The sequence below is a fragment of the Dermacentor albipictus genome, chromosome 7 (assembly GCF_038994185.2).
Source record: "Dermacentor albipictus isolate Rhodes 1998 colony chromosome 7, USDA_Dalb.pri_finalv2, whole genome shotgun sequence".
Lineage (NCBI taxonomy): Eukaryota > Metazoa > Arthropoda > Arachnida > Ixodida > Ixodidae > Dermacentor > Dermacentor albipictus.
Genome location: NC_091827.1, coordinates 49,377,579 through 49,401,389, shown reverse-complemented (window position 1 = coordinate 49,401,389; position 23,811 = coordinate 49,377,579). Strand labels below are relative to the sequence as shown.

The window sequence follows — 23,811 nt, the reverse complement described above, 5'->3', positions numbered from 1 at the left end:
CTTCACCACGTGCCTAAAATGTACTGCGGCTCAGAAGCAGTACATTTGTATTTAGTGAATAAACAAATGGTTTTTACAACAGTACAGAAATGAACGCGCACCATGCATCAGTCTACCACATCGAAGAGCCTCGCCGCAAAAGGTAGCCGATTCACACAGACTGTGTAGCCCACTTATCAGTCGCAAAGGGTATTATGGGTAATTCAAAATTTCAGACACCCAGAAGTATGTTGATATGTTTAGGCTCATATTCCTTCCATAATATGCCTGCCAGAATTTCCACAATAAAAAGTAATTTTCAACACAAACGCAAAGAACAGAGATATGCCTCGTTTTCAACTCGGTCGTCATGCAAATGACATATAGCATGGAGAAACGGGAACATGCTGTGTGTTAGCATCGTAAACCTTATACTAGCCAAGTAGCACACCACAATCCCGCGGCAGCCGCTAATGAGACCAAAACGGGAGCACACATCTGTGAACGCACCAATGGAGCCCCTAAGCCACTCCGCTCCTCCACCACCCCCGCTGCACGACTGCACCACTCGTTTCAAGCACAACACACCTAACACACATTCAGGGCTGCACAGTGGGTGGTCGAGGCAGTCGCATTTACATGACTTGTAGCGAGCAGCACATCCCTCGATGTCCGTTAAGCAAAGTCAAACATGGCCACGCCACATCGCGGTTCGCAGAACTTCGCTGCCGAGGCGCTAGGCCACTTGGACATTGCCATTTTCAAGAAAGCATGGGTCCCACAACGCAGATTCTGTACTGCCAGAGCAGGCGAAAGTAGCCCTGCCGCACCACCACTACTCGCTGCTTTCCGCCAAGTAACACAGGGCCTACAACCAACGCACAAGCAACGCAAGCACAATCACATAAGCGACGTTGAACAACGCGCAGTACGCGTGGGCCAGAGAACGATCACGCCGTGAACGAATACGCCATGGCGTCAATCGGCGCCATCACCACCCCTTCTCAAAAATCCCTAAACGATTCTGTCCCTAGGCACCCAGGATCAAGTCAGGTGAGGGATTTTTGTACGACATTTAGACGCAAGCGATCGGAATTCACCTTGCGTGTGTCCCAGCAGCCGTGAAGCTTCGTAAGCATGCTGGCTCAGCCAACGGGAGAATCAGAGGAAAGGCCCTACCACGTCCGCACGCTAGGCGAAAAGTGGAGGAAATGACATAGTAGGTTCTCCATTCTTGCTGTTTTCTTTATTTCCTTTGCTGTAGCAGCCGTGCTTTCGGGCAACAACGATGGCTTTGTTATGGTCCTGTGCTCTCACCCGTGTTGCCCCATAGCTTTCGTACCACGGCAAAGGCGTCATGTGGGCAGGTATACGTTAGTCTCCGTGTTTTGCTACTCTGTGTTGTCTGGACCGTGCTCTCCCGGATGTTGAGGAGAGAGAGGAGGAACTAAAGCTCGTGAAATGAACGCGCATGCCACGCTGTACTCAATGTACAGCGTGGCATGCTAACCTGCCATCGCAGGCCAGAACCGATGCGTTTCAGAATCTGTGCAATGGACGCCTTGCCGCTCAGTGATTCCTGCTTTTGACAGCGCATGGTGCATTTGTGGCACGTAGAAAGAATGAAGTTCTGGTTCTAAAAACATTAGTGTTCAGTAACAACTTGCGTAACAACAGCTAAGCAACACATGTTGCTTAGCCATTGCTTGTTTCTCGCAGAACTCGCGACAACACGAAGTCTTTTAAGCAGAGCGCGTTCGAGATTGATGCAAACCTGCGCAGGTGTGCCACAATACACGTGCTGATAGAGCGTTACGCAGATTATGTGCATTTTACTGCCGTCGGCACCGTGCGCCGGCCAGTCGACGCTTCATCCGGGATGATAAGAAAGAAGCGGTAACTTATCAAGGAACGAATATACCCCTGCCGCAGGCGTATGTTACATGTGCGCCTAAGAAGCGCAGGGAAGTGAAGGTTAGCGGATGCTTTGCGAGAGTGAGCAAGGCTCCACAGAACGTACGCCCACGAACAAATCAAACAGTGGTTCAATGGTCGCACGTGGGCCGGTTATATGCGCGTCCTGTTCTGCACCATGCGCCTGCTATCGCAAAACTCGTAGCGTGAAGCTTCACTTACCGTGGGAAGAAGGCACCTCACGCCGCAGTCAATGAATCTAAACGCGGAGAAAGAAAGGACATTCTGCCTCCTGGCAGGCGTGCTGTAATAGTGATGCGCGGCCACCCGAAATTTGTTGAATAAAACACGCCGATTCCTCAGGTCACAGCGAGAGTACTTGTTTGTGCTAAAACTCGATATGGATCGCAAATAGGTCGGTGTGTCCAGTGCTTTCTTTTCGTGCAGTGAGAATGCGTACATTTTTTTTTTTCCTATCGCCAGACGTCTAGCTCGCAAATCTGTCTGAGAGGCCCAGGAAGCCCAAGCACAGAAAAGCAAGTAGAAGGGAGCGATAAAGGTGATTGTTTTTAAAAACACGCAAGAACCGAGAAGCGGCCGGTACCTGTGGTTCACGGGAAGAGTCGACTGGCTTGACAAAGTATGTGTACTTTCATCAAAGCTGGAAAAAGTGGCCGATTCGACCTCACAGCCCAATTTGCAAAATTCATTATGAACTTTTTGCAACATGACTTCGGCAACGGCAATGCCATGAGACATCGCGATTACATCCCTTTTGTTTGGTATCGCTGCGGAGCTCGTGCGTCCGAGTGGTGCGGTTGCGCGCAGCGCGGCGTAGTTTCGCGAGAAATGTAAGCAAGAGAGGAGAAATGGCCCGATGTGATGGCGGAGCAACTCCAACATCCGGCTTAAATTACAGATAGTGTTGTCAGGGCCCCTCTCACTTTTCATTGCTCCATTGGGGGTAGATTGGCAAATTAGTACACGGATTTTCCTAAATATATTCTTGTGTGAGAACGGCTTAGTGATTTTGCAAATTTATTATTTTCCAGAAATACTGTATTAAAAAGCCAACTTGCGCCGATTATATGAATGCATGTTTAGTCTTACACTCTAAGAAAAGTTTACACCCTTTGCAATGCCCGTTCTGCCACACACCAATAAAGGTCATCTAGCTTGATGCGTTTGTTTTCTTTAACATTCCAGTAACGAATGGCATGCGCGTTGTGAGCATGATAGCAGGGAAGTAGCGGGTGGCGCTTTCAAGAAAGGAAACGCGTCATGGCAGGTGACGATAATTTCTGTCTGGCAGAAGGGGCACACCAAAGGGTGTAAACATTTCTTAGACTGTACAGGACCTCCTATATTAAATAGAAACATGTTCTGCTAAATTCGGTTAAAAGACCGCCAATAGAAGGTATTGCACCAAGCTACAATAACGTCCGACCACACTAGCACGAATGTCATTATATCCATGTTCTAACCATCATTTTCATGGTTCTTAAAAAATCTCAGCGCCAAACTTCCCTCTAGTAATTACTGTCAGAGATTATGATAGCACCGAAATTGGCACGACAGCGTTCCTCTATAAAGACCACGTTGTTCAATATGATGATGCTCATGTTGATGTGTCCAGGCGAGTCTTCCTTTAGAAGCTCTCGCATTGACATTCGCCGTCAAGGAAGATAGGACCAGTCGGTTACAAACGTTGTGGGACACGCTTTTACACTAGCTCAAATTCAGACAGGATGAATGTCGAATCACAACTGGTATTTGTAGCCCAACGATACACGGCCACCAGTCGCTCTGCACAACATGTCACTGCACAAAGCTCTTACATAATTCAAATTACAACTACAATTACAATAATTAGAACCTGTCCACAGGATTTGCGCACTGAAGCGAGGTAGTATTTTTTTTACCTTTGCTGTTGATTTTCGACAAACCATAGAAGCAGTGCTACTACAGTTTACCTTCTTGCCTTGTGCAATCGTCCTGAATTATTTCCCTTGGGTTTGCGTCTTGAACGTTATAAGTGTTCCACTCCCTCCTCCCCTTCTCCCCCACCCTCCCAGCAACCGCACCCACCCCGCACATACACACGCACATGAAAGGTATCATTAGCAAGTGAAATAAAGCTAGCTAAAGGGTTCTTTCGTTAAAACAAACCCAGTGCCGCACTAATGCGTCATGCAACACCTTGTCTTTCTAAGATGTCAGCCGCTGTTGAGTCATGTTTCTTTCATTCTCGTGTCGCACACACCTCTGGTGTTTACCGAAGCGTTCTTCTCACAATTCCAAAACTATGCGTTCTACACTTTCAGGAAAGCACTTGCAAAAGTAGTGGCGAAAGTACATCGAAAAAGACCATTTTTTATATATGTTGAAGAAGGAAGGGCAAGAAACAAGCAGACAAACCGAAATGTTCTATTTGGTTGCCTCGTGACCCTCTGAGATATGAGGCCTGGGCTTCACGCCTTGTCCAGCAACAAAGCGAGCTCATGTGGTGACCGCCACCTTGGAGCTGCCACCCTGGTGAGCGAATGAAAGCGCTACGTCACTTCAACAGCTCGCTCTTGAGGACTTTGAGTCGAGGGAACACTCCCTCGCCGCAGCTGCCGGCGTAATCGTCCATGTCCGCTCGATAAGCCATTATGCCCCCGAATTTGGCTGGCATTTCGTATTTCTTGCGTAAGCCGATCTGCGGGAAGGATCGAATATGAAGCAGAGTTAGCACGACTAGCGTAAAATTAGTGCTAAACAGTGGGTCTCTGCTACAAATAAGCCGTTAGAACGAAAGGACCTGTGTAACGAAGGATCCTACATTCCCCGGCCGTATTCCTATATTTATCAATCAGTTATTTATTGGGAACGGCACCCCCCAAAAGAAATAATTATATGGGAGGATCACTACAGCGGATTTCTCTGCACAACGAAGGAAAATCGCGTCCCATATGAACGCGCCTAACTGCGCGGCCATTGCCCTCCCATGGCCACCTTCTAGATTCGGTGGGCATAGGAACCTCTGGTCGAGAGCACAACGGAGATCGCACGGGAGGGTCACGACTCCACTGTAGGTGTGCTAGCTGGGTTTTCCAAGAAATAATGCTGTGAACCTCTTTGCCACAATGTAGCCAGACGTGGCAAATTCCGTTTGAAGAAATACCCTCAAGAAAATTAGCCACTTTCACTCTCTGTTTCTTGAAGTCAACTTTCAGCGCTTGTGGAAAGCCCTATTGAAATATGCAGGCTATCCCCATACATTCGTACCTACTAGAACATAAAAAGTTAACAAAGACACTTTTGTGATAAGGCGTAGTATAAGTTAGCTACAGGGCAAAATAAAACAAACGAAGAAGAACCCACGTACGGGAGTTATTACTTGAATATACAACAAACTGACATGCGCTGTAACAGATTCAATAGATTTCTATTTTAATGCAACGTTGTGCAACTTGAAAAAGAACACGCCAGCTAAGTTTTCGGGATATCTAGGCGGTAATAAGAAGTCTGTGACAAAAAGCTTAGTTGATGATACAATCGGTAATAAGTCGAATAGAATCGCACATGTCATTCCCTATTGGTTTCATAGTCTATCTTCTGTACAAATAAGTTCAGGGCAAAATTTGGATTCTAGAGTTTTTCAACCGCATTAGCCAAATATTATCTGTTTGAATGTTGTCACGCCTATGGTAATAAATTTAAGATCCCATACATCCTCCAGCCCAAACAACATTCCGAACGTCTTTAGGCGCTGCGCTGAATCTGTTGAGAAGTACTAAGTGTACTATATAGAAACTATTTGTAATGTTCAAAATTGCCTCGAGATCAGAGAAAAGTTCACGTAAGCTTCAACAAAATATTTGTGTCGCGAAGAATGGGACATGGCTGGCAACACAAATAAAATTTGTTAGCTTTGCATAACGCGCATGAATATGCACTGGAGCACTTCTAAAAGATGGGGCCAATATTGCTAAAGAAAGTTCGCAGTTGTCACCTTGCCCACACGCGGCCTTTACCTCGTAATAATCACACACCCAGAAAATACGAAAAATGATGCGTTTGAAGGTATAATTGACATTAGAGTGCTGCATTGTGAATTTTCTTCAACAAATGAAGTTTTCAAAGCAAAAAAGAAAATCATATTAGATTATTTGCCCACTAAGTCTGATATGATAAACAACCAAATGTCATCCTTTGCGGTACACATCTGTTCATTCCATCAGAGCGGAATGGATGAAAACTGGAGAATTGTTCGAAGCAAACTTACTTCTTTGAAGCAAAAATATATTCCGAAGGTGGCAATCATATCATTTACACAAAACACGCGGTTTACCACGAACGGTAAACTGAGCATAAACGATATTTTGTAGTGGCTTAGCTCCGCTATGCCAGGATATACGTAGCGAAAGCCGAGACATAGCAGGGGTAGCCTTGGTTAATCTTGATTGCAAGTCCACGTTTGTTTGCTGGTCGATTCGTTTCCTCTTCATCTCGCTCCGATGTCGATTCCAGGCCTACTCCTGCTTCTCAGAATTGTCGCCGTCCATAGTGCCGCCTCAACTGTGGTTGCGGCACGTGCGAGCTCTCCTTTTCAATCCTCCGACATCTTATCAGGCATGCGACGCAGCTGGCGAAGCGAGCGGAGGCCAGCGCAACGAAGAGGAACGTGGTGTGACGTCATACCAAACGGCGGGGCGGAAAGGTGCGGCACTGCGCAGCGGTATGAACACCTGTGGCTCGGTGCAACTAGTGGCTCATGCGCAGTGGTGATTAGGGAGCGAGCGGCAGAGAAATATCCGCGGCGAGGCGCGGGTTGTGGCGTCATGTGCGTCTTCGGAGCACCGCTATGGCGAAATCGCAAGTTCGCGGCCAGTAAAGCTTTCGCTTTAAAAGAAAGTACTTATACTCAAAAGCGAAACTCAAGGGATCTGGTGTAACCTGAAAACGGTACCATAAACATGCAGAGCTTCGTTAAACGAACATTCAAACAGCTTAAGATGAGTTTTACAGTCACGACATTTCCAGCATTCTACGAAGTAACCCAACTAAGTTTTGGAAACGGGTTAACCCAATCTACTCTTCACAGCGATATAAATCTAATTATAAGGATGAACAGTTCCTTCCCCCGGCATTGACGGCTGAGGAATTTAACAGTTTTCTTTCAACTGTGTATTTACTGACAAACTACCGCTTCCTTCTGACCTGCACTTTACATGTTTAAGCGCTAAAATGGATGACATAGCCATCAATCTTCAGGGCATATCAGCAGCTATAGGTCGATTGCCAATTAACTCTTCACCAGCTGCTGATAACATATGCCCAAAACTTCTAAAACTAACTCAGCCTTCCGTGTGCCGCAATTTACCGGCCTAATTCCAGCAGTCTGTCGACTCTGGGCATGTGCCAGATGACTGGAAGACGGCTAACGTTATTCCCGTATTAAAAACTGGTGAACCTTCAATAGCTTCTAATTACTGACCTATTTCTCTAACATCGATTGCAAACTTCTGGACCACAATATATCATCAGCAGTTATGAAAGACCTAACGAAGCATGATTTTTTCTCTCCATTGGGCAGCAGTGGTGGCAAATTGTTCGTCCGCCCTGTTCTCATCACTTGTCATACGCAGGATCATCGAAATGCTGGGCATCAACGGCGCTAGGCTCCATTGTCGAGCTATCGGCTGTATTACCGCCTTCTGCAACACATGTGACCCGTTCCAGGGAACCACCCCTTCAATTCGCCTTTAAAAACGAGCACCGTGCTGGCCAGCTTCACAGATCAGGCAGAATTGGCGGCAACTTGTTCGTCGGCCCTGTTCTCCCCACTTGACATATGCAGGCTGGTTATGTTTGAATCTGAGGTGTATTTGTTGTCATTCCTATTGCTGCCCTTATTGCTTCGAATGCTATCATAGCAACCAACACATGTCTTTCGTGTTATGAAGAACTTTCAAATGATAAGGAATCTATCAGATGTGTTGAATGTTGTCAATACTACCAGCTAGGCAAATGTACCGCCATAAGCGGACGCGCGTTCAGGACCACAAATGAACAAGCAAAGAGCACACTGAAGTACCCAGAGACAGCTTTGTTTCTGTGTGTTGTGGACGCGTGAGAAATGTCACCCACCTAACGTATCCAGCTCGTCAACAACAGCCTCGAGGTGTGCGCCATTCATTTTTACCCGCACATGCGCGTCATCCTCAACGCACTGTGTGATCTCACTCCGTGGCCTTTCAAAGCTTGCCACGTAGTGAACTACTTCAAGCGTATTGAACTCCAGCACTGGGGTTGGTCCGCACGCTCAAATCTTACTTCGGTTAGAAAGCGCGCCTGACAGAGTGGTCTCCTCAGGCATACCAGAAACGATTCGCCTCCCAACGCACCACGTGTCAATCGCGACATCTCTGCTGCCGCACCTGCGCACTCAAGTACACCAACACACACACCGTCTACAAGTGCGGCAACTCGCGTTGCCATTTCTTTCTGCGTCCTCGATCTGTCGCGCTTACACATTCTATGATTGTAATTTAGTTATAAGTGAATGTTTACAAGTTTATACGGCGAATAAAACCACTATAATTTCTTTCTCTGCCAAACTACTAAATTGCTGTCCGAGTCGGTGCTTCGCTTTTCGTGCGAAACTGCGTATTTTCCTCCTCACGCTTTCGCCATACCCTCCTCCGTTTTCCGTCCCATGGCAGCATTGCACCTTCCTCTCCGCTTTCCTCCTCTCGTATTGCAGACCCCCGCTGCATTCCGCGTTCGCTTTCATCTTTCGCTGCGCTCGCTCGCTCTGTTACGCAGTCGCTCTCCGCAGGAACGGGTGCCTTAAGAGCTGCGCTTTAAGACGAACGAATTTGCCACAAAGTTGCAAAACTCTCACTAAAAAGTTTCAATGACGATTACTACACAAATTAATGCGAAATATGAGCGCGGCTCTTCACCTGATTTCATTTCGCGATACATTGGCTGGCACTGAGTCTTGCGCCATATTCTAGTGGAGCGCCGTGCAGTGCGAGAGGAAGAGCGTGGGTTAAACGTGGGCGCGATTGACAGTAGCCTCGTCAAACAGATCCCTGTTAGTAGCGCTTTGTTTTCGTATATGGTATCGTTCAATGCGCTCGCCGCGTGCCATCGGTGAACACACCAAGCGTGCTACTCTGGCGCCATCTGGTAACGCTTGTCGCCGCACAGCGGCACTACGCATTTCGCTTCACATTTTCGCCATACCTCCCTCCTCCGTTTTCCTCCTCACGCTCTATTCGCCTTTCATCCCCAGTTATGCTCTTCGTTCGCTCTTTCATCCTTCGCTCTGCTTATTTGCTCGGATATGTCGACGATGCCGGAGCCGAAGCACGCCGACGCTCAACGCAGACGCGGGCGCTTGAGGGTTGTGGTCTGGAACCGGACACCGCAGTTCTGCAAACTGCATCCGTTGGAGCCTCCAAAAACGGACTAACCTGGTATTGTGACGTTGTGGTCACGGTGAATAATACCGTATACCGAAAATTGCGATCCACGAAAATGACTCTTATTTGGGCAAATCTGTGTCGAAGCATACAAGTCGTCCTCGATGCATAAGGATATCGGCGAGCACAGTGTGCGATCGTGGAAAATCTGAACAACGGGTCAAGCGCGTCCGCTTTTATGCAAGACTCGTCAAACATCCAATCGTAATCGCATACGCTCTGATTAGAAAACGTTCTACGGGAACGTGCACAACAGATAGAATCAACGATAACATTGGCGTAACGTACAAACCGTGCGGGCGCATCTTAGGCTGATCGGTGAGTCTCCCTAAAAAAATATTAATAAACAGACGCGTCAATAAATCGTGCGTGAATTTGTTATGATGTCTACCAAGGATTTGCAGTCCTACCGCCATATTATTGGCAGTATTCAGAGCGATGTAAAATGCATCAATTTTGTTCCTATTACACGTATTGTTAGGTGCAATATTCGGAATCAGTATAGCTTTTTGGGTGACAGAGTTGTAAACGTCACGGCTTCGTGCTCGAAGTTATTCAGTTTTCAATATTTTATTTAAAACAAACGTAATACATTAAATTAAAAAGAAATGCTTTCGCGAAATCTAGTTTATTTCGGTTTTGTTTTCTTTCATATGCAGCATACGTAATCACATCTAGCGGAGCGGTTGGCGAGCAAAACGATTGCTCCATCCTTACGTATTTAGATGGGAGCTCCTTCGTTATAAGCTTCCTCTAAATCTAGCTTACAGTAACACGATGCCTATTTGCATATATTTCAGTCGTTCTTTATGCATCATTTTTTTTGGTGACGAATATCAGCAGTGTCAGAAGTATTTATAGCCTCCGTAGCGTTGCCTGCCGTGTATGAAGGGCTACACTAAACATCTCCGTTGCCGGAAAGACGAGGAGACAAGAAATACTCAGCACACTGCGTTGGCGGGCTGGTTGGTGCGAATAAATGAATACTTTGATTAGCGCAAAACAGCATACGCAGGAAAGACGACAGGACAGGTCCTGTCGTCTTTCTTGTGTCTGTTGTTTTGCGCTAAACATAGTATTCATGGATGCATTCGCTCGCCGCCCGATTTTCCGAGGAATGCAATGCTTGCTTTAAATTAGCCGTCGGTTGTCAATACATCAGATATGCGTGCCAAACAAACGCCGCCCTCACCATGTCTTTTATATTCTTGGTGGTGTCGAAAATTGCCAAAAACTTGGTGGTCGTGTTCGCCACGTATGACGAACCCTTGTACTGGGGGTCGTTGGCAATGTTGCTGTACCCGCATACCTGGAAAAAGCAACCCATGGAGTCAAAAAGAACAACATTGATAGTCTCTGTATGAAAATAACCGGTCTTCATGAAAGCACGAAATGTGTACAACTGTAACAAGTGTGATAGCTTTATTTTTTCCTCATTTTCTTATTGCTCTTAGCGATAACGCAGGTGTGTGAGGCGTAGTGCTCTTGTCGCCGTCGATGAGATTGGAGCTCGTGTTTGCCTAGGCCTGTCTGAAATGCTGTTCGTGCTCGATGACATGAACGGATTGCGTGAAAACATTTAGAGGAGGCACTGCGACCCCGAGACCTTTCGCGGTAGATCACTGAATGTTGATTTCGCTCGGCTATGTTCCTGGTCGCAAGCTCGCTCCCAGTCACTGAAGAAGCCGCATTTTGAAGTCGTCGAAGTCCGAAAACCACTCATCCTGTCTGTTCCCTGTTTTCTCTCTCGGGTAGATTGCTGTTTTTTCTTAATAAGTAGCATATTTATCAGTCGTACAGAGTACGATGTGCTGTGATACGTACGACATATTAACAACAGCCTGTTGGTGTTAGCGCTGCACAAGGTATGGTAAAGAAGCATTTTAGGAGCGAAAAAGATGTGCATTGGAGAAGGCAATGCATTTGGACTGCTCGAAAACGGCGCCTTTTGGCATAGATGCGATAAGTAATATTACACACAGAAACTAAAATAACCATTCTTGTTTTATCAGAATATTTACATGATATAATGCAGCTCATTCATGTGCGTGCGTGTGTGTCTGTATCTGTGCGTGTGTGTGTATTTTTCCCCGCCTATACGTTTCGCCGCGGCTCGATATACATTACTGGAACGAGATTGCCCGGTGTCCTCCGTTCTCTAATACTTTGTGTTGTTCTTGAGTTGTTTGACGCACTGCGCAAGTTCACGCTCTCTGATCAAAGTAAGCAGGGCGTGAACCGCTCTTTCGGACACCTACGCCCAATGGAGGCACGTTTCCATGGTTTTGCTTCGCCTCCACGTGAACGAGTGAGCCAGAGGCTGAATGATAGGGTTGAAATGCTATAGTCTCGCGACACGCAGCGGGCACATAACAAGGCGTGAAATTGTGTAGGCGTTACCTTTATTGTTAAATTATCGAGCCGTTTTGATTTATTGTGCAAGCGGCTGCCTCTTCGAGCAATCCAGTTGGATGTTTAGACTTGGGCGATCAGCCACAGGTAATTATTATTTTTTTCTAATTTAGGTATATTCTTAAGAGCGCCTTGCATGCCGTTTGATTGGCGACTAATGACTTTCCCTTTCCACTCACCATCCGGTATTCCATGATGACGCCTTTTTGAGCGGTGGTGTTTCTATCGCCGGCATCAGTCCACCTCTTCGGCATACGGTACGTCCGCGCGAACATGGCGAACGATAGCAGGGCGTAACGCCGGCGGCTCTCGGTCAGGTTGCTCTCGGTCAGTTCTTGCAGACGCTGCTTTACCTTCGTGCCCAGCAACGGCTGGCGTAGAAAAAAAATTGAAAGAAAAGCGAGCCTGAGAGTAAATAAATAAATGAAGACAACACGTACACAATCTACTCGCGTTGCGGGTTCAGCGCTAGCTGTGGTCCTTACAATTCATTGGTTAGTACTACTATTATTATTATTACTCAGGCTTATTAACGATGCACTGATAAGAAACACCCAACGCTTAAGCTTCGCCTTTAGGAGTGACACGCGATACTATTTAAAGATTCCTGACTGCCTCTGAAGCGTCCTGGCAACTGCAGCTTATGTGGCCGTATTGTTCACCGTGGAACGCTGGCGTTGAAATCTATGCACGAGGACGAGCTTTCCGGTGGAAACGCGGCTTGTTGCGTGGGCCCATCTTCTGTTATCGTTTCGCACTTTTGATATTTCAGTCTGGGAAAACGTAACATAAAAGGCAAGCGCTGCCGGTTTTTCGTTTCATCACACTTTTCTCTGGGCTGTCATTCTCATAATGCGATGAATACCTTTGTCACGAATGTAACCCAAGGTATGCGCAACTTTAGTGACGGTATGTTGTGGCAGCATAACCAAGCTTTAACGCGTGTCCTATTGCAAGGCGTGGTACATGTAAATATACATTTAGGTATACATACGCCTAAATATATACGGTGGTTTCGCTCATGGACAACTCCGCCGACACCGACACAAGATGTGTGTCGGCACGGGTCCCTCAACGCTCTCACGTTAGAAACTGATTTCCATAGTTTTGTAGAGTAAAGCTACACTACCCAGGTTAGAGCCGAGCTTCGCGTGCTTCTGCGCCTGCCATACTGCGCATGCGCGAGAGCCGCGTGCGTCATGAGAGGCGTAGCTGCGTCACCCTCGCTGCCGCCGACTGCGGTACATTTCAGAGGTGTGACGTCACAGTCCACACAGACAGGTGCTGTCTGCGCTCCCTGCTGCACAGTCCACACAGGTGCCGTCTGCGCTCCCTGCTGCATTTAAGGCCTCAACATAGTCTGACGTAGCCTGAACACACGCTACGTCAGACACATGACGTGACGCGCGCAGGTTAAGTCACGTTGGCGAGAACAACAGCGCCGCTAGTTCGACCCATGGTTCGACGCACTGGAGCCGGCAACGTAACCAGACACGGACGAGCAGGCCAACGCGCTCCGATACCCACGGCGTCTAACGACGCTCTCCCGCGCGCCGATAATTTACGACGCGCCTTTACGATTGCGGCGCCGCGCGGCACTGCGCATGCGCGAGGAGGGCGCACCATGCGTATTGGCCTCGAGCTACACGATTGGAAAAGCTGGCGCCAACGTCGGCGTGACGTGGCATGAGGGATCACGTACACACAGTGGCCGCGTCGGCTGCTTTGGGAGAGCCGAAGGTAGCCCAAAACGAAAGCTTAAAGCGGCCCTGCACCGCGGTTCTGTTTAGGTGGTGCGGCTTTACCGCCTTGGGTGTCTGCTTAACAACATGTGAAACTACTATAATTGGTAGTGACTGCCTTTGGAGGCGTGCAGCATGGTGGGCTACTGCTTGGTGCCGCAGTGCGGGACGTACGCAACACAGCCCGGTGTCAGCCTTATTTACACGTAGCCGCAGGGCAAGGAGCTGCTTAAGCTTGGCTGGCGAAATTTAGAACCGGCAGACAGCCATCGGCTAGAGCTCGCGTATGCAGCAAGAACACACGCCAGGAAGATGTTATCTAGAGCGCCAGGACTGCGTGGTGTTCGGTGAGCTGCACAAAACGCGCACTGAGACGCTAGCCCGCGCCCGCTGCCCAGGTAGTGTCAGGACGGTTAGGTCTATGAACTTGTCGATGCTAGGTATACTGGCAAGTTGTATGGAACGGAAAGGGAGCGGTAAGACGCATATTAAAGAAATTCATGGCACATTGTCATGTTTGTGTTATGAAATGTTGCACTGAATTACAAAAAAACTAGCAGAAGGAAATCGCACGCTGAGAAGACCGATAAACACACAGTGCGACGCAAGATAAGAAATGATATTGAAATTCTCGCGAATTTAGAAGACAAAAAAAAAATTGAGTCGTCGCGACGGCGCATCACAGTCGCCGTAGGTACTGAAGTCTCTATAACGAAATTATTTTTCAACAGTTCTGATAGCGTACACGCAACAATGGTTGCTAGTGTGCTGGGAAATGCTCATATGCTGCGGACTAAAGCTCATGGCATGGTGCGAAAATGCGCTCACAGCGAAAGCAAGACATTGTGCGCGGACAGGCATGCAGATGCGCAGTTGGTCGCTGCAAACCCGTGTGATGGCTGCACGCATTGAGGCTTCGTTCTGTTATGCGCCATTTGGTTATGCAGACCACCCACTATGATAACTTATTTCACATAGTTTGCGCTCAGCAATTGCCGACCTCTCACGCAAAAAGCCGCTTCGGGAGACTCCATCACGGCGCCCGCGCGTAGTGGCGTTCACTGTATGTATTCGGTAAAGAGATGGCGTCTGTACACGATTCTGTGCTTTAAGTTTGCGCAAGATTATTCTATCGACAGTAAAAAACTTCGACCCTGTTTCGATTCCCACCCAGCCCATCTTGCAAGTTGTTTTTTATTCATGAAGTGCCTGCCGGGATTTATCGCTCACGGCCAACGCCGCTGACGACACCGGCTTTTCTGCGACACGAGCTCCTTAACGCTGTCACGTTAAAACTTCCCTCGCTTTGAGAGTACCTACATGAATGCCCAGCAGGGCTGCCGCATGGTGTTTTTATTGAGCGCCGTAAGCGAAACCTACCGGAAGTGCGGCGCGTGATCCGTCATTACGCAAGGGAGGCGCTTCGGACAGATTGAGATTCCGTAACTCCTCGGCGCCAATCAATGCGCGGGAGGGAAGGTTGATGGAGCGCGCTCGACATGGAGGTGAAAGAGGGTGGAGCCACTGCCAGTCTGCGCAAAACACTGGTAAATTAACCAAACATAACCGTACCTTTAGGTTACGTGTGTCATGGCATAGCTGATCTACGCCACTGCCAATTTGTTTCTGATAACACATCCATTATTGGAAAAAAGGAAATAAAGGTTGACGCTCCATGTTATCCGCCGTGGTGTTTGGTGCATTTACTGTGGCGTTTAGCTGCTCAACATGAAGTTGCGGGCCTCATTCCAACGGATGCCAAATGCAAAATAAAAAAAAGATCAACGAAACACTCCGCATGCTTTGATCTAAAGATAATTCAGGAGCTCTCCAACGTAAACCCAATCACTCACTCACCCAGTCATACAAATTTCATTGTTTTTTCTACAAATGTGGTTAGCATTCATTGTAGAGAGAGAGAGAGATAACTTGATGTGACACGGAGACACTGCAGGGGTCCTTAATCCACGGTTGCCGCACCAGCTACCGTCTTCCGGAACCGCCGCACCAAGTGTTGCGGGTTGTGCGGCTCCGAGATGGACACCGCGGCTTCGCAGTTTAAGAGGGAAAGGAGGGGGGTGGGAATGTTCTGTGCATTGGGGTACGCGCTCGCATGCCCACCGCAGTGAGGGCAGTGACGGTAGTAAAGTCCGGACAACGTGAGGTGTGGCTTTGTGAGGTACGAGCACGCCTGGAGCTGGCACCAGGCCACGGCATCCTCTCTCTCGTGGGCGTCCCACGACGGGTTGTGTGTGCGTCTGCCCTCACTTTAGAGTCGCTGTCATGAATCAGGCAATTCAGAAATATGCGGTGTGCAATCAACCTCTCTATCTTGCTGTCACGGATTATGAGAAGACATTTGATTCGGAAGAGATATCAGCAGTCGTGGAGGTATCGAGTAACCAAGGAGTACAGGAGTCATAAAGAAATGTCTGCAAAATTGTGCAGCCACCATGTTTTTGTACAAGTAGACATGATCTATCAAGAACAGGGTCAGGTAAGAAGACAAAATATTTCCAATGCTACCGACTGCGTACTGAGAAGCATTCATGCTATTAGACTAAGAAGCAGTAGGAGTAAAAATCAACGGTGAATATTCCAGGAACTTACCGTATGCAGATGACATTTTCCGATTAAGCAACACTGGGGATAAATTGCAACAAATGATTGAGGACCTTACCGAGAAAGTGTAAGAGTAGGTTGAAGATTACCATGCCGAAGACAAAGTTAGTTCTCCGTAGCCTGGCAAGGGAGCAAGAATTCATGATCGCCAGTCAGCCTGTAGAGGCTTTGCAGGAGTACGTTTATATAGGTCAATTACTCACACGGACCCGGATCATGATAAGGAAACTTACAGAAAAATAAAAAATTGGTCTGAGTGCATAAGGCCGGTCATTACCGAATCCTGACTGGGAGCTTACTACTGTCATTAGAAAAAAAAGTGTAAAATCAACACATTCCACCGGTGCTAGGATAAGGGACAGAAACTTTCAGATTTACAAGGAAGCTCGAGAACAAGGTAAAGACTGCGCAAAGAGCGATGGAATGAAGAATGCTAGGCGTAACTTTAGGAGACATCAAGAGAGCCGTGTGGATCAGAGAGCAAACGAGCATAGGTAATATTCTAATTGACATTTGGTGAAAAAAATAGAGCTTGGCTAGAATGTAATGTATTGCCCGATGGCCCATTAGGCTTACAGAATGGGGGCCAAGAGATGAGAAGCGCAGTCGAGGACGGACGAAGAATCGGTGGGGTGATCAAATTAGAAAATTCGCAGGAGCTAGTTGATATTGGTTTGCGCCGAACAGGGGTAACTGGAGATCCCAGGGGGAGCCTTCGGTCCTGGGCAGTGGACATAAAATAGGCTACTGCTGATAATGATAATTATGATGATGACGAGCACCTCGGTTGGCGGTGCACGGATCACTTGCGCTCTGGCTACGGCGTGTGCTGCTTCTTATCCCTGAGAGGCTCGTGTCCAGGAATCCAGGAGTCGAGGAGGCCGTGTAATGTGCTCACGTGTGAGGAGTAGTCGATGCGTGTGCACGTATATGCATGCCCTCGCGAAGTTCCTGTGCTTTGTATCGGACGGGGATATTAGCGTTACGTGCTGAACAGATGGCGCAGAGACTATGACCAGGGTGATGGCCATGTCCTGCGCTTCGAGGACGTGTATGGTGCGCATGGACAGCGCTGATCTCCATTCGAGGTTCGGGTTAACCACGCTGTCCGCCACGGTGTTTCTTGTCGGGAAAGAGAGGCATGTACAAAGCTGATTCGTCGCGGCCCTTCTGTCAGTGGGTGGCTCGTACTCGTGCCTGATGAGGGGCTCTGTGTTGCTCGGGATGCAGCTTGGGTGGTAAGGGAACTACGCTTATCCGTTCACAGGTGTGCGTTCGGAGCGCAAGCGTATTTCGGTGTCCCTGTTCCCAGTGTTGGGTATCTTGGGCGTGCCAGGATAGCTCTGCTTGGTGCAGTGTGCACCAACCTCTATCGCTGATTGGCGAGGTGAGCTTCCATAATCTCCCGACTGTGTTGCACACGCGAGTGCCATGACCTTTAGAAATAATGTCAGGCGGGAAAAGTCATAAGATATGGATCCTAATAAAAGACACGCATAGGCGCACACTCGCAAACGATTTTTATTTTTCCCGATGCTTCCCTTATATACCTTCAAGCACATGAACAGAAACATATATAGGTGATCTCACATGAGATAGAAACCAAGTCTTATGACATTTTATTAGCCAGGAAACTAAACTCATTCAAGAGAGAACGAGAGAACGCTGATACACTTGTCACCAAACTTTCTGATATACATCACCTCTACCAGTTCCTGTGCCTCTGTACTTTGACTTTTTTCGTAATATGCACATGTTAGCAAACGTTCACACGTGGACACTTTGCCCTGGTTCGCCAAGTGCGAGCCCGTTCCAGTCTTGATTGATAGTGCATGCTCTCGCAGGCGATCATTTACACAAAGCCCAGTTTGGCCGATGTAAAGCTTGCCGCAATCTAAACGAATGTCATACATGGCGCCAGTGGAAAATAATTTCAGCAAACATATTATGTGTTTCTTTACACTCTCGCATCTTCTTGCGGAACACAGGGGCGCACTAATGCGTGAAAGGTTCCGAGGAGCCGAAAACACAAGCGTCGTTCTCTTACGAATGAGCAACTCTGCGTGTATAGGAGTGAGAACAGAACACAATTTTCCATTTGTTTTCGCATTCTTCCGAGGCACTGTTCGACTCACGCCGAAATTTCTTCGACAGAGCTTCGCTCAGCGAAACTAACAAAGAAGCAGGGAATGCCGCCGAGCCAAGCCTAGCGCCTGCAAATTAAAGCTTTCCTGAATGGCGTGGGGGCAAGACCTTGTTGGAGCCAACTGTAAGCTAGTACAGGCACTAACTCGTTTCACTGTTTTCGAATGGGCGAAATGAATCGGCGAGAAGTATCTTTATCCAGGGAGGCGGTACAAACAACAAACGTCGTTTTCATGAAGGGTGAGATGAAGTTTTAAAAGTTGCAGCTTGTCGCAACTGGAAGCTCATGGGTAAACACGAGCCATTTTCCTAGCCCTTTGAAGTGTCTAATACGTCCTTAACAGAATCTGAGTAGGCACAGTCCTGTTGATTCTTCAAAAGAATCAAAAATTCATCATCATACCTATAGATCTGCAAAACCTTGTCCTTTAACAAAGCGGTTTCCAAGTGGTGGTCAATATTTGCAAGAACAATTAACACAGGTGCGACCCATGGCCCTATACATATACCATTCCTCAGTACAAACAGCTCATCTTCAAGCGAAATAAACGTAATGCGAAGATAATACTCCAAAAGAGGTAAAAAACTTTCTCCCGGAAGTTCAGCCTTGCTCTGAAAGGACACATCCCCATTTTTTTAATACATTACCACACAGCTATAAAAACTCCCTCTGAGTTAGAGAATGAAACAGCTCTTCAACATCAATCGAGAAAAACACGCGACAGAGCGATTGTCCTCAAAGAACGCAAATACGTCACAATAATTTTTTACTAAAGAAGGGTCGTGTAATAGAAGACTGTTAAACTGCTTCGACAAATGCAGACTGACCAGTCAATGCCAAGGATTGTTTTCACTGACTATGCACCTGAACGGCATTTCCACCAACTCTAGCACAGTCATGTACATCAGAAAATTTGCTGACCGATGTACCACCATTCCTTCGTTGTACCTTCACGAGAATTAGTTGAGTTTCTTGGCGGACAGGATATCATTAGGCTAGGTTTCTATCTCATTTGAATTCACCTGTGTATGTTCCTCTTCGCACACCCAGGATATATAAGTGAAGCATCGGAAAAAATAGAAATCAATTGCGAGTGGGCGCCTGGGTATTTTTATTCTGTTGTCCGTGTCTTATTTTTTGCGTCTAAAGCTACTTCTAAAAGTCACGTATCAACGGGCCCGACAGCAGATGTTACCAAACTATCGGTCTTGTACAGCGGGCCTTCCCTTCCCTTCTTCCCCTCTTGGCTCTTCCCTTTTTCCGGATCCTTCGGTTATCGTAACCCTCATCTCTACTACTTCATGGAGAGGAAGGACTGTTTCTTACTTCCTGAATAATGGCTTCCTGCCCAGAAAAGTGGTGAACCTGTTTTGATGCGTGAGACCAACTTCGGGACATGCCAAGCTCGTGTCAAAGATTAGGTGTTCGGATATCTGGCGTCAAGTTCGGCTCCTGGTTGAATGGCTGCAGGTTCTATGTAGACAAGGGGCTCCTCAGGCTCTGGGAGGCTAGACGCGCGCTCACCAAGAGATGGAATAGACAAAAGCTAAATAAGAAACTAAAGGAGAAGATAGCGGACATGACTAGGCACACGGAGGACTACGCGACGCAGCTGGCCAGACAGGGGTGGCAACAGTTTAGCAACTCGCTGAACGGGACCCTAAGTACGGCCCAAACGTGGTGCATCCTGAAGGCCCTAATGGACCCTAGCAAGAACAAATCCGAAAGCGGCAAATCGATCCAAAGACTGGTCCACCAGTACGAAGGTTCCGAAGAGCAGCTCCTGAAAGAAGTCCGAGAAAAAATGCTACGGGAAAGACCGAATCGAAGGTTACAAAGGAGATTATCTCGGTGAGGAAAACCCGAAAATGGAACGACCCATCACAAGAGAGGAGGTCACCGAGGCCGTGAGAGTGGCCACCAAGAATACAGCGGGGGGAACGGACAAGATTCGAAACTTGCTCATAAGAAACCTAGGCGACGAGGCAGTCGATCAGCTGACGTCGTACCTCAACACGCTCTGGGAAGAGGGGAAGGTACCGGCGGAATGAAAACACGCCATCGTGGTCAAGATACCCAAGCCGGGCAAGAAACTACAGATCGAGAATCTCAGGCCGATCTCGCTTACGTCGTGCCTGGGAAACCTGTATGAGAGAATAGTCACCAGAAGGATCCAGCAGCACCTGGAGAACGGGACGTGGTACCCTGACAGCATGTATGGCTTAAGGGCCAACCTATCGACGCAGGACGTCCTCCTGCAACTCAAGGAGCAGGTACTCCACACAATGTCCAAGGCGGGTGAAAACGTTGTGATGGCGCTCGACATCAAAGGCGCCTTCGACAACGTCAGCCACGCGGCCATAATGGAGGTCCTCAACAACACCACTTGCGGAAGGAAAGTACACGACTACGTCAAGGACTTCCTAACCGACAGAACGGCAACGGTAGGACTGGGGGAGTTGAGGAGCGACACCTTCTCCACACCATGTAAAGGCACACCCCAAGGCTCCGTGATATCGCCCGTGCTATTTAATGTGGCGATGATCGGCCTGGCAAAACGACTCGGCGAGATTCAGGGCATCCAACACGCGATGTACGCGGACGACGTCACGGTTTGGGTCACGCAAGGTTCACTGGGAGAAAAACAAGAGAAGCTACAAGAGGCTGCGCACTGTTTCGAAAGGTACACCAGAGAGAGGGGACGGTATGCTCCACAGAAAAATCCGAATCACTGAAAGTAGGTAGACACCCCACCCAAGCAACGCTGGAAGTAACGCTTGATGGTGAAAACATTCCGGAAAAGAATATGATCAAGTTCCTGGGCATGTGGCTACAGGGCAGCAGAAAATGCAGCCACACCATCAGCCTGCTGAGCAAAGTGACGGAGCAGGTGGGCCGGATGATCAACAAGGTCCCCCAAAAAAGATACGGCATGAAAGAGGAAGACACACTCAAACTCGTCGGCAGCCTGGTCGTCAGCCGAGTCATCTACTCGCTACCGTACCACGCGATGACCAAAGGAGAGAGGGAACAGGCGGACACGATAATCAGGAAAGCATACAAGACGGCTCTCCATCTGCCAAAAAACGCTTCAAACGAAAAACGGCTCCAACTGGGCATCAGCAGCACTTTCAGCAAACTGGCGGAAGCCCTGCTTGAAACGCAAAAAGCCAGACTCAAAAGCACCCCTGCAGGGAGAGCGCTCCTGACTAGGCTGGGACGGGACTCGAGTGGACACGTAGATAGATACGCCGACCTGCCCGACTGGATAAAAAAACAATAAGCGTTAGGCCAGTACCTAAGAACATGGACCCCAACCTCCACGAGAGCAGAAGGCAGGCGCGAGCCGAATACGTGGAAAAGACACTCGCGCTACTAGAGAACACAGTGCACACGGATGCTGCCACGTACCCACGAGAAGGGAAGCGCACGGCCACGGCGGTGGTGGGGGACGGCGACGGGAATCTGATCACATGTGCGACGCCAAAGGCAGCCGACACAGCGGAGGCCGAAGAAATTGCTGTGGCGCTGGCGGCAGTAGAAGGATATAGGACAGGCAGGCCTCTAAACATATTAACAGACTCGAAGGAAGCGTGCAGAAATTACACGAGGGGCAGGATTAGCAAAGCCGCACTCAGAATTCTTGGCGGAGCCAACTTCGCCGAGAGGAACGTTACGCACAAGTCAATTTGGATTGCGGCCCACGCAGGCATAGAGGGTAACGAAAGGGAAGACATCCTAGCTCGAGTGACTACGTTCCGAGCAGAGCAGTCTCGTGCCCCGGAGTATCACCCACACGCTTGTGAGGGAGGGAACACAGAAATCTTAAACTTATACAGAGGGACGAGAGCCAAATATCCCCCACCGCACAAAGCTCTAACGCAGGAGGAAGCAACGAGTTGGCGCAGATTGCAGACAAACTTCTTCCCAAATTTATGCATCCTAAACAAAATGTACCCAACACAATACAGAGACACCTGCCCTTGGTGTGGGGCCACACCCACACTATACCATGTCACATGGGAATGTAAACACAATATATCATTCCACCAACACCCGAGTGCGGAGCAATGGGAGAGTCAGCTTGCCAGCTGCGAGCTCACGGCCCAAAGGGCCTTAGTGCAGCACGCTAGTGCGGTAGCAAGGCTCAGTGGAGCCCTGGAATAGGGGTCCACCCTCGCTGGAAGAGGCTCCAGGTCACCGGCGCCCAAGACGACCGAGACCTCGAGACGCTAAATCCTTGAAGGAACCAAAATAAAGTCTGTCTCTCTCTCTCTCTATGATTCTCACAAGAATGTTCCTGGATTGCGCACATGAAACTTCAAGATCTCATGAAATTGGCTGCTGAAACAACTGAATACCATTGCCAACGGCGTCTTCTGCATCTACCTAAACGTAGGGGAAAAGAAGATTCATTCTGCAGGTATGCAGGTTCTGGGGGACATTCAAGCACCAGATGAGGTTTCTGTGGTTCTGGAGAACGCGCTTTAATACAGTGTTCGGCCTGAAATTCCTGCCCACGAGCTTCTCCCGTGAATAGGCGTGTGGCCAGCAGAGCTAAGACAGAATGTCAGAAAAAGTGCGTTCTTGATGGTACAGATAGCTTGTTGAGCACTGTTCTAAAAGAAAGTCGGAGTGGCCTTGATCCTTTGGACAGTGCTATGTCTTTTCTGAGACACAATGACGTACGCTTCTTTGTGGCAGGCCAAGAAGGGGACGTGCTCTTGAAAAAACGACAATTCGAACTCAAGGTTATGGAGGCTACACGGAAGAATTGCAGAATTGTGCGACTGTCAGCCCTCAAGGCAAAAGCTCAAACTGTTCGTTTGTGCAATAATCATGGCTTGCGTACGTTAGTTAGCAAAAAGCATCCGGGTGTGCAAATGCAGTATTCTGTGTGCGTTTTTTCAACACTAAAATTCAAACCGATGATGCCGTTCAGGTGCATAGTCAGCGAAAACAATTTTTTGCAGGAACTGGCCAGTCAGTATTTGTTGAAAGCCTGGGACTGGACCACCCGTCTTTAGTAAAAAATTATTGTTGCACAATTTCATTCTTTCAGGATAATCGCTTTCTGGGGAACTCTTTCTCGACTGATGTTGAAGAGCTGTCTAGCTCTATATCTCACTGGGAGTTTTTTTATGCCTGTGTGGTCATGTATTAAAAAAAATGAAGATGGGTCATTTCAGCACAAAGCTGAAGCTCCCGTGGAACCTTTTAGCCCTTTTGGAGTTTTATCTTGGGTTAGCGTTCATTTCGTTTAAACATGAGCTGTATGTTGAGAGGAATCATATATGTATAGGGTCATGTGTGTCACCTGCGTTATGCACTTTTTTTTTGCAAACATTGACCAACACTTTGAAAGCCCTTTGTTAAAGGACAAGGCTTTGAAGGTCTTTAGGTATGTAGGTGACTTTTGGTTGTTTAAACAAATGAAAGGACTGTACGCAGACAGAGTGTTAAGGACACAGAGTGCGTGGATTATCGCTGAAGCTTACCAATTCCCTTCCTGCTTTTG

At 48.0% G+C, this 23,811-nt stretch overlaps 1 protein-coding gene across 1 annotated transcript in view; it reads right to left on the bottom strand.

Moving 5' to 3' along the window:
* Positions 1-4,258: 4,258 nt before the first annotated feature.
* Positions 4,259-23,811, bottom strand: part of LOC139047425 (uncharacterized) — a 46,978-nt gene continuing 27,425 nt past the window's right edge. Inside the window, exons 8-10 of the mRNA XM_070521251.1 lie at positions 11,963-12,154; positions 10,564-10,680; positions 4,259-4,594 (exon numbers count right to left, since the gene is read on the bottom strand). Coding sequence (XP_070377352.1) covers positions 4,451-4,594; positions 10,564-10,680; positions 11,963-12,154 — 453 coding nt within the window. The 3' untranslated portion in view covers positions 4,259-4,450. The remainder of the gene's footprint in view (positions 4,595-10,563; positions 10,681-11,962; positions 12,155-23,811) is intronic.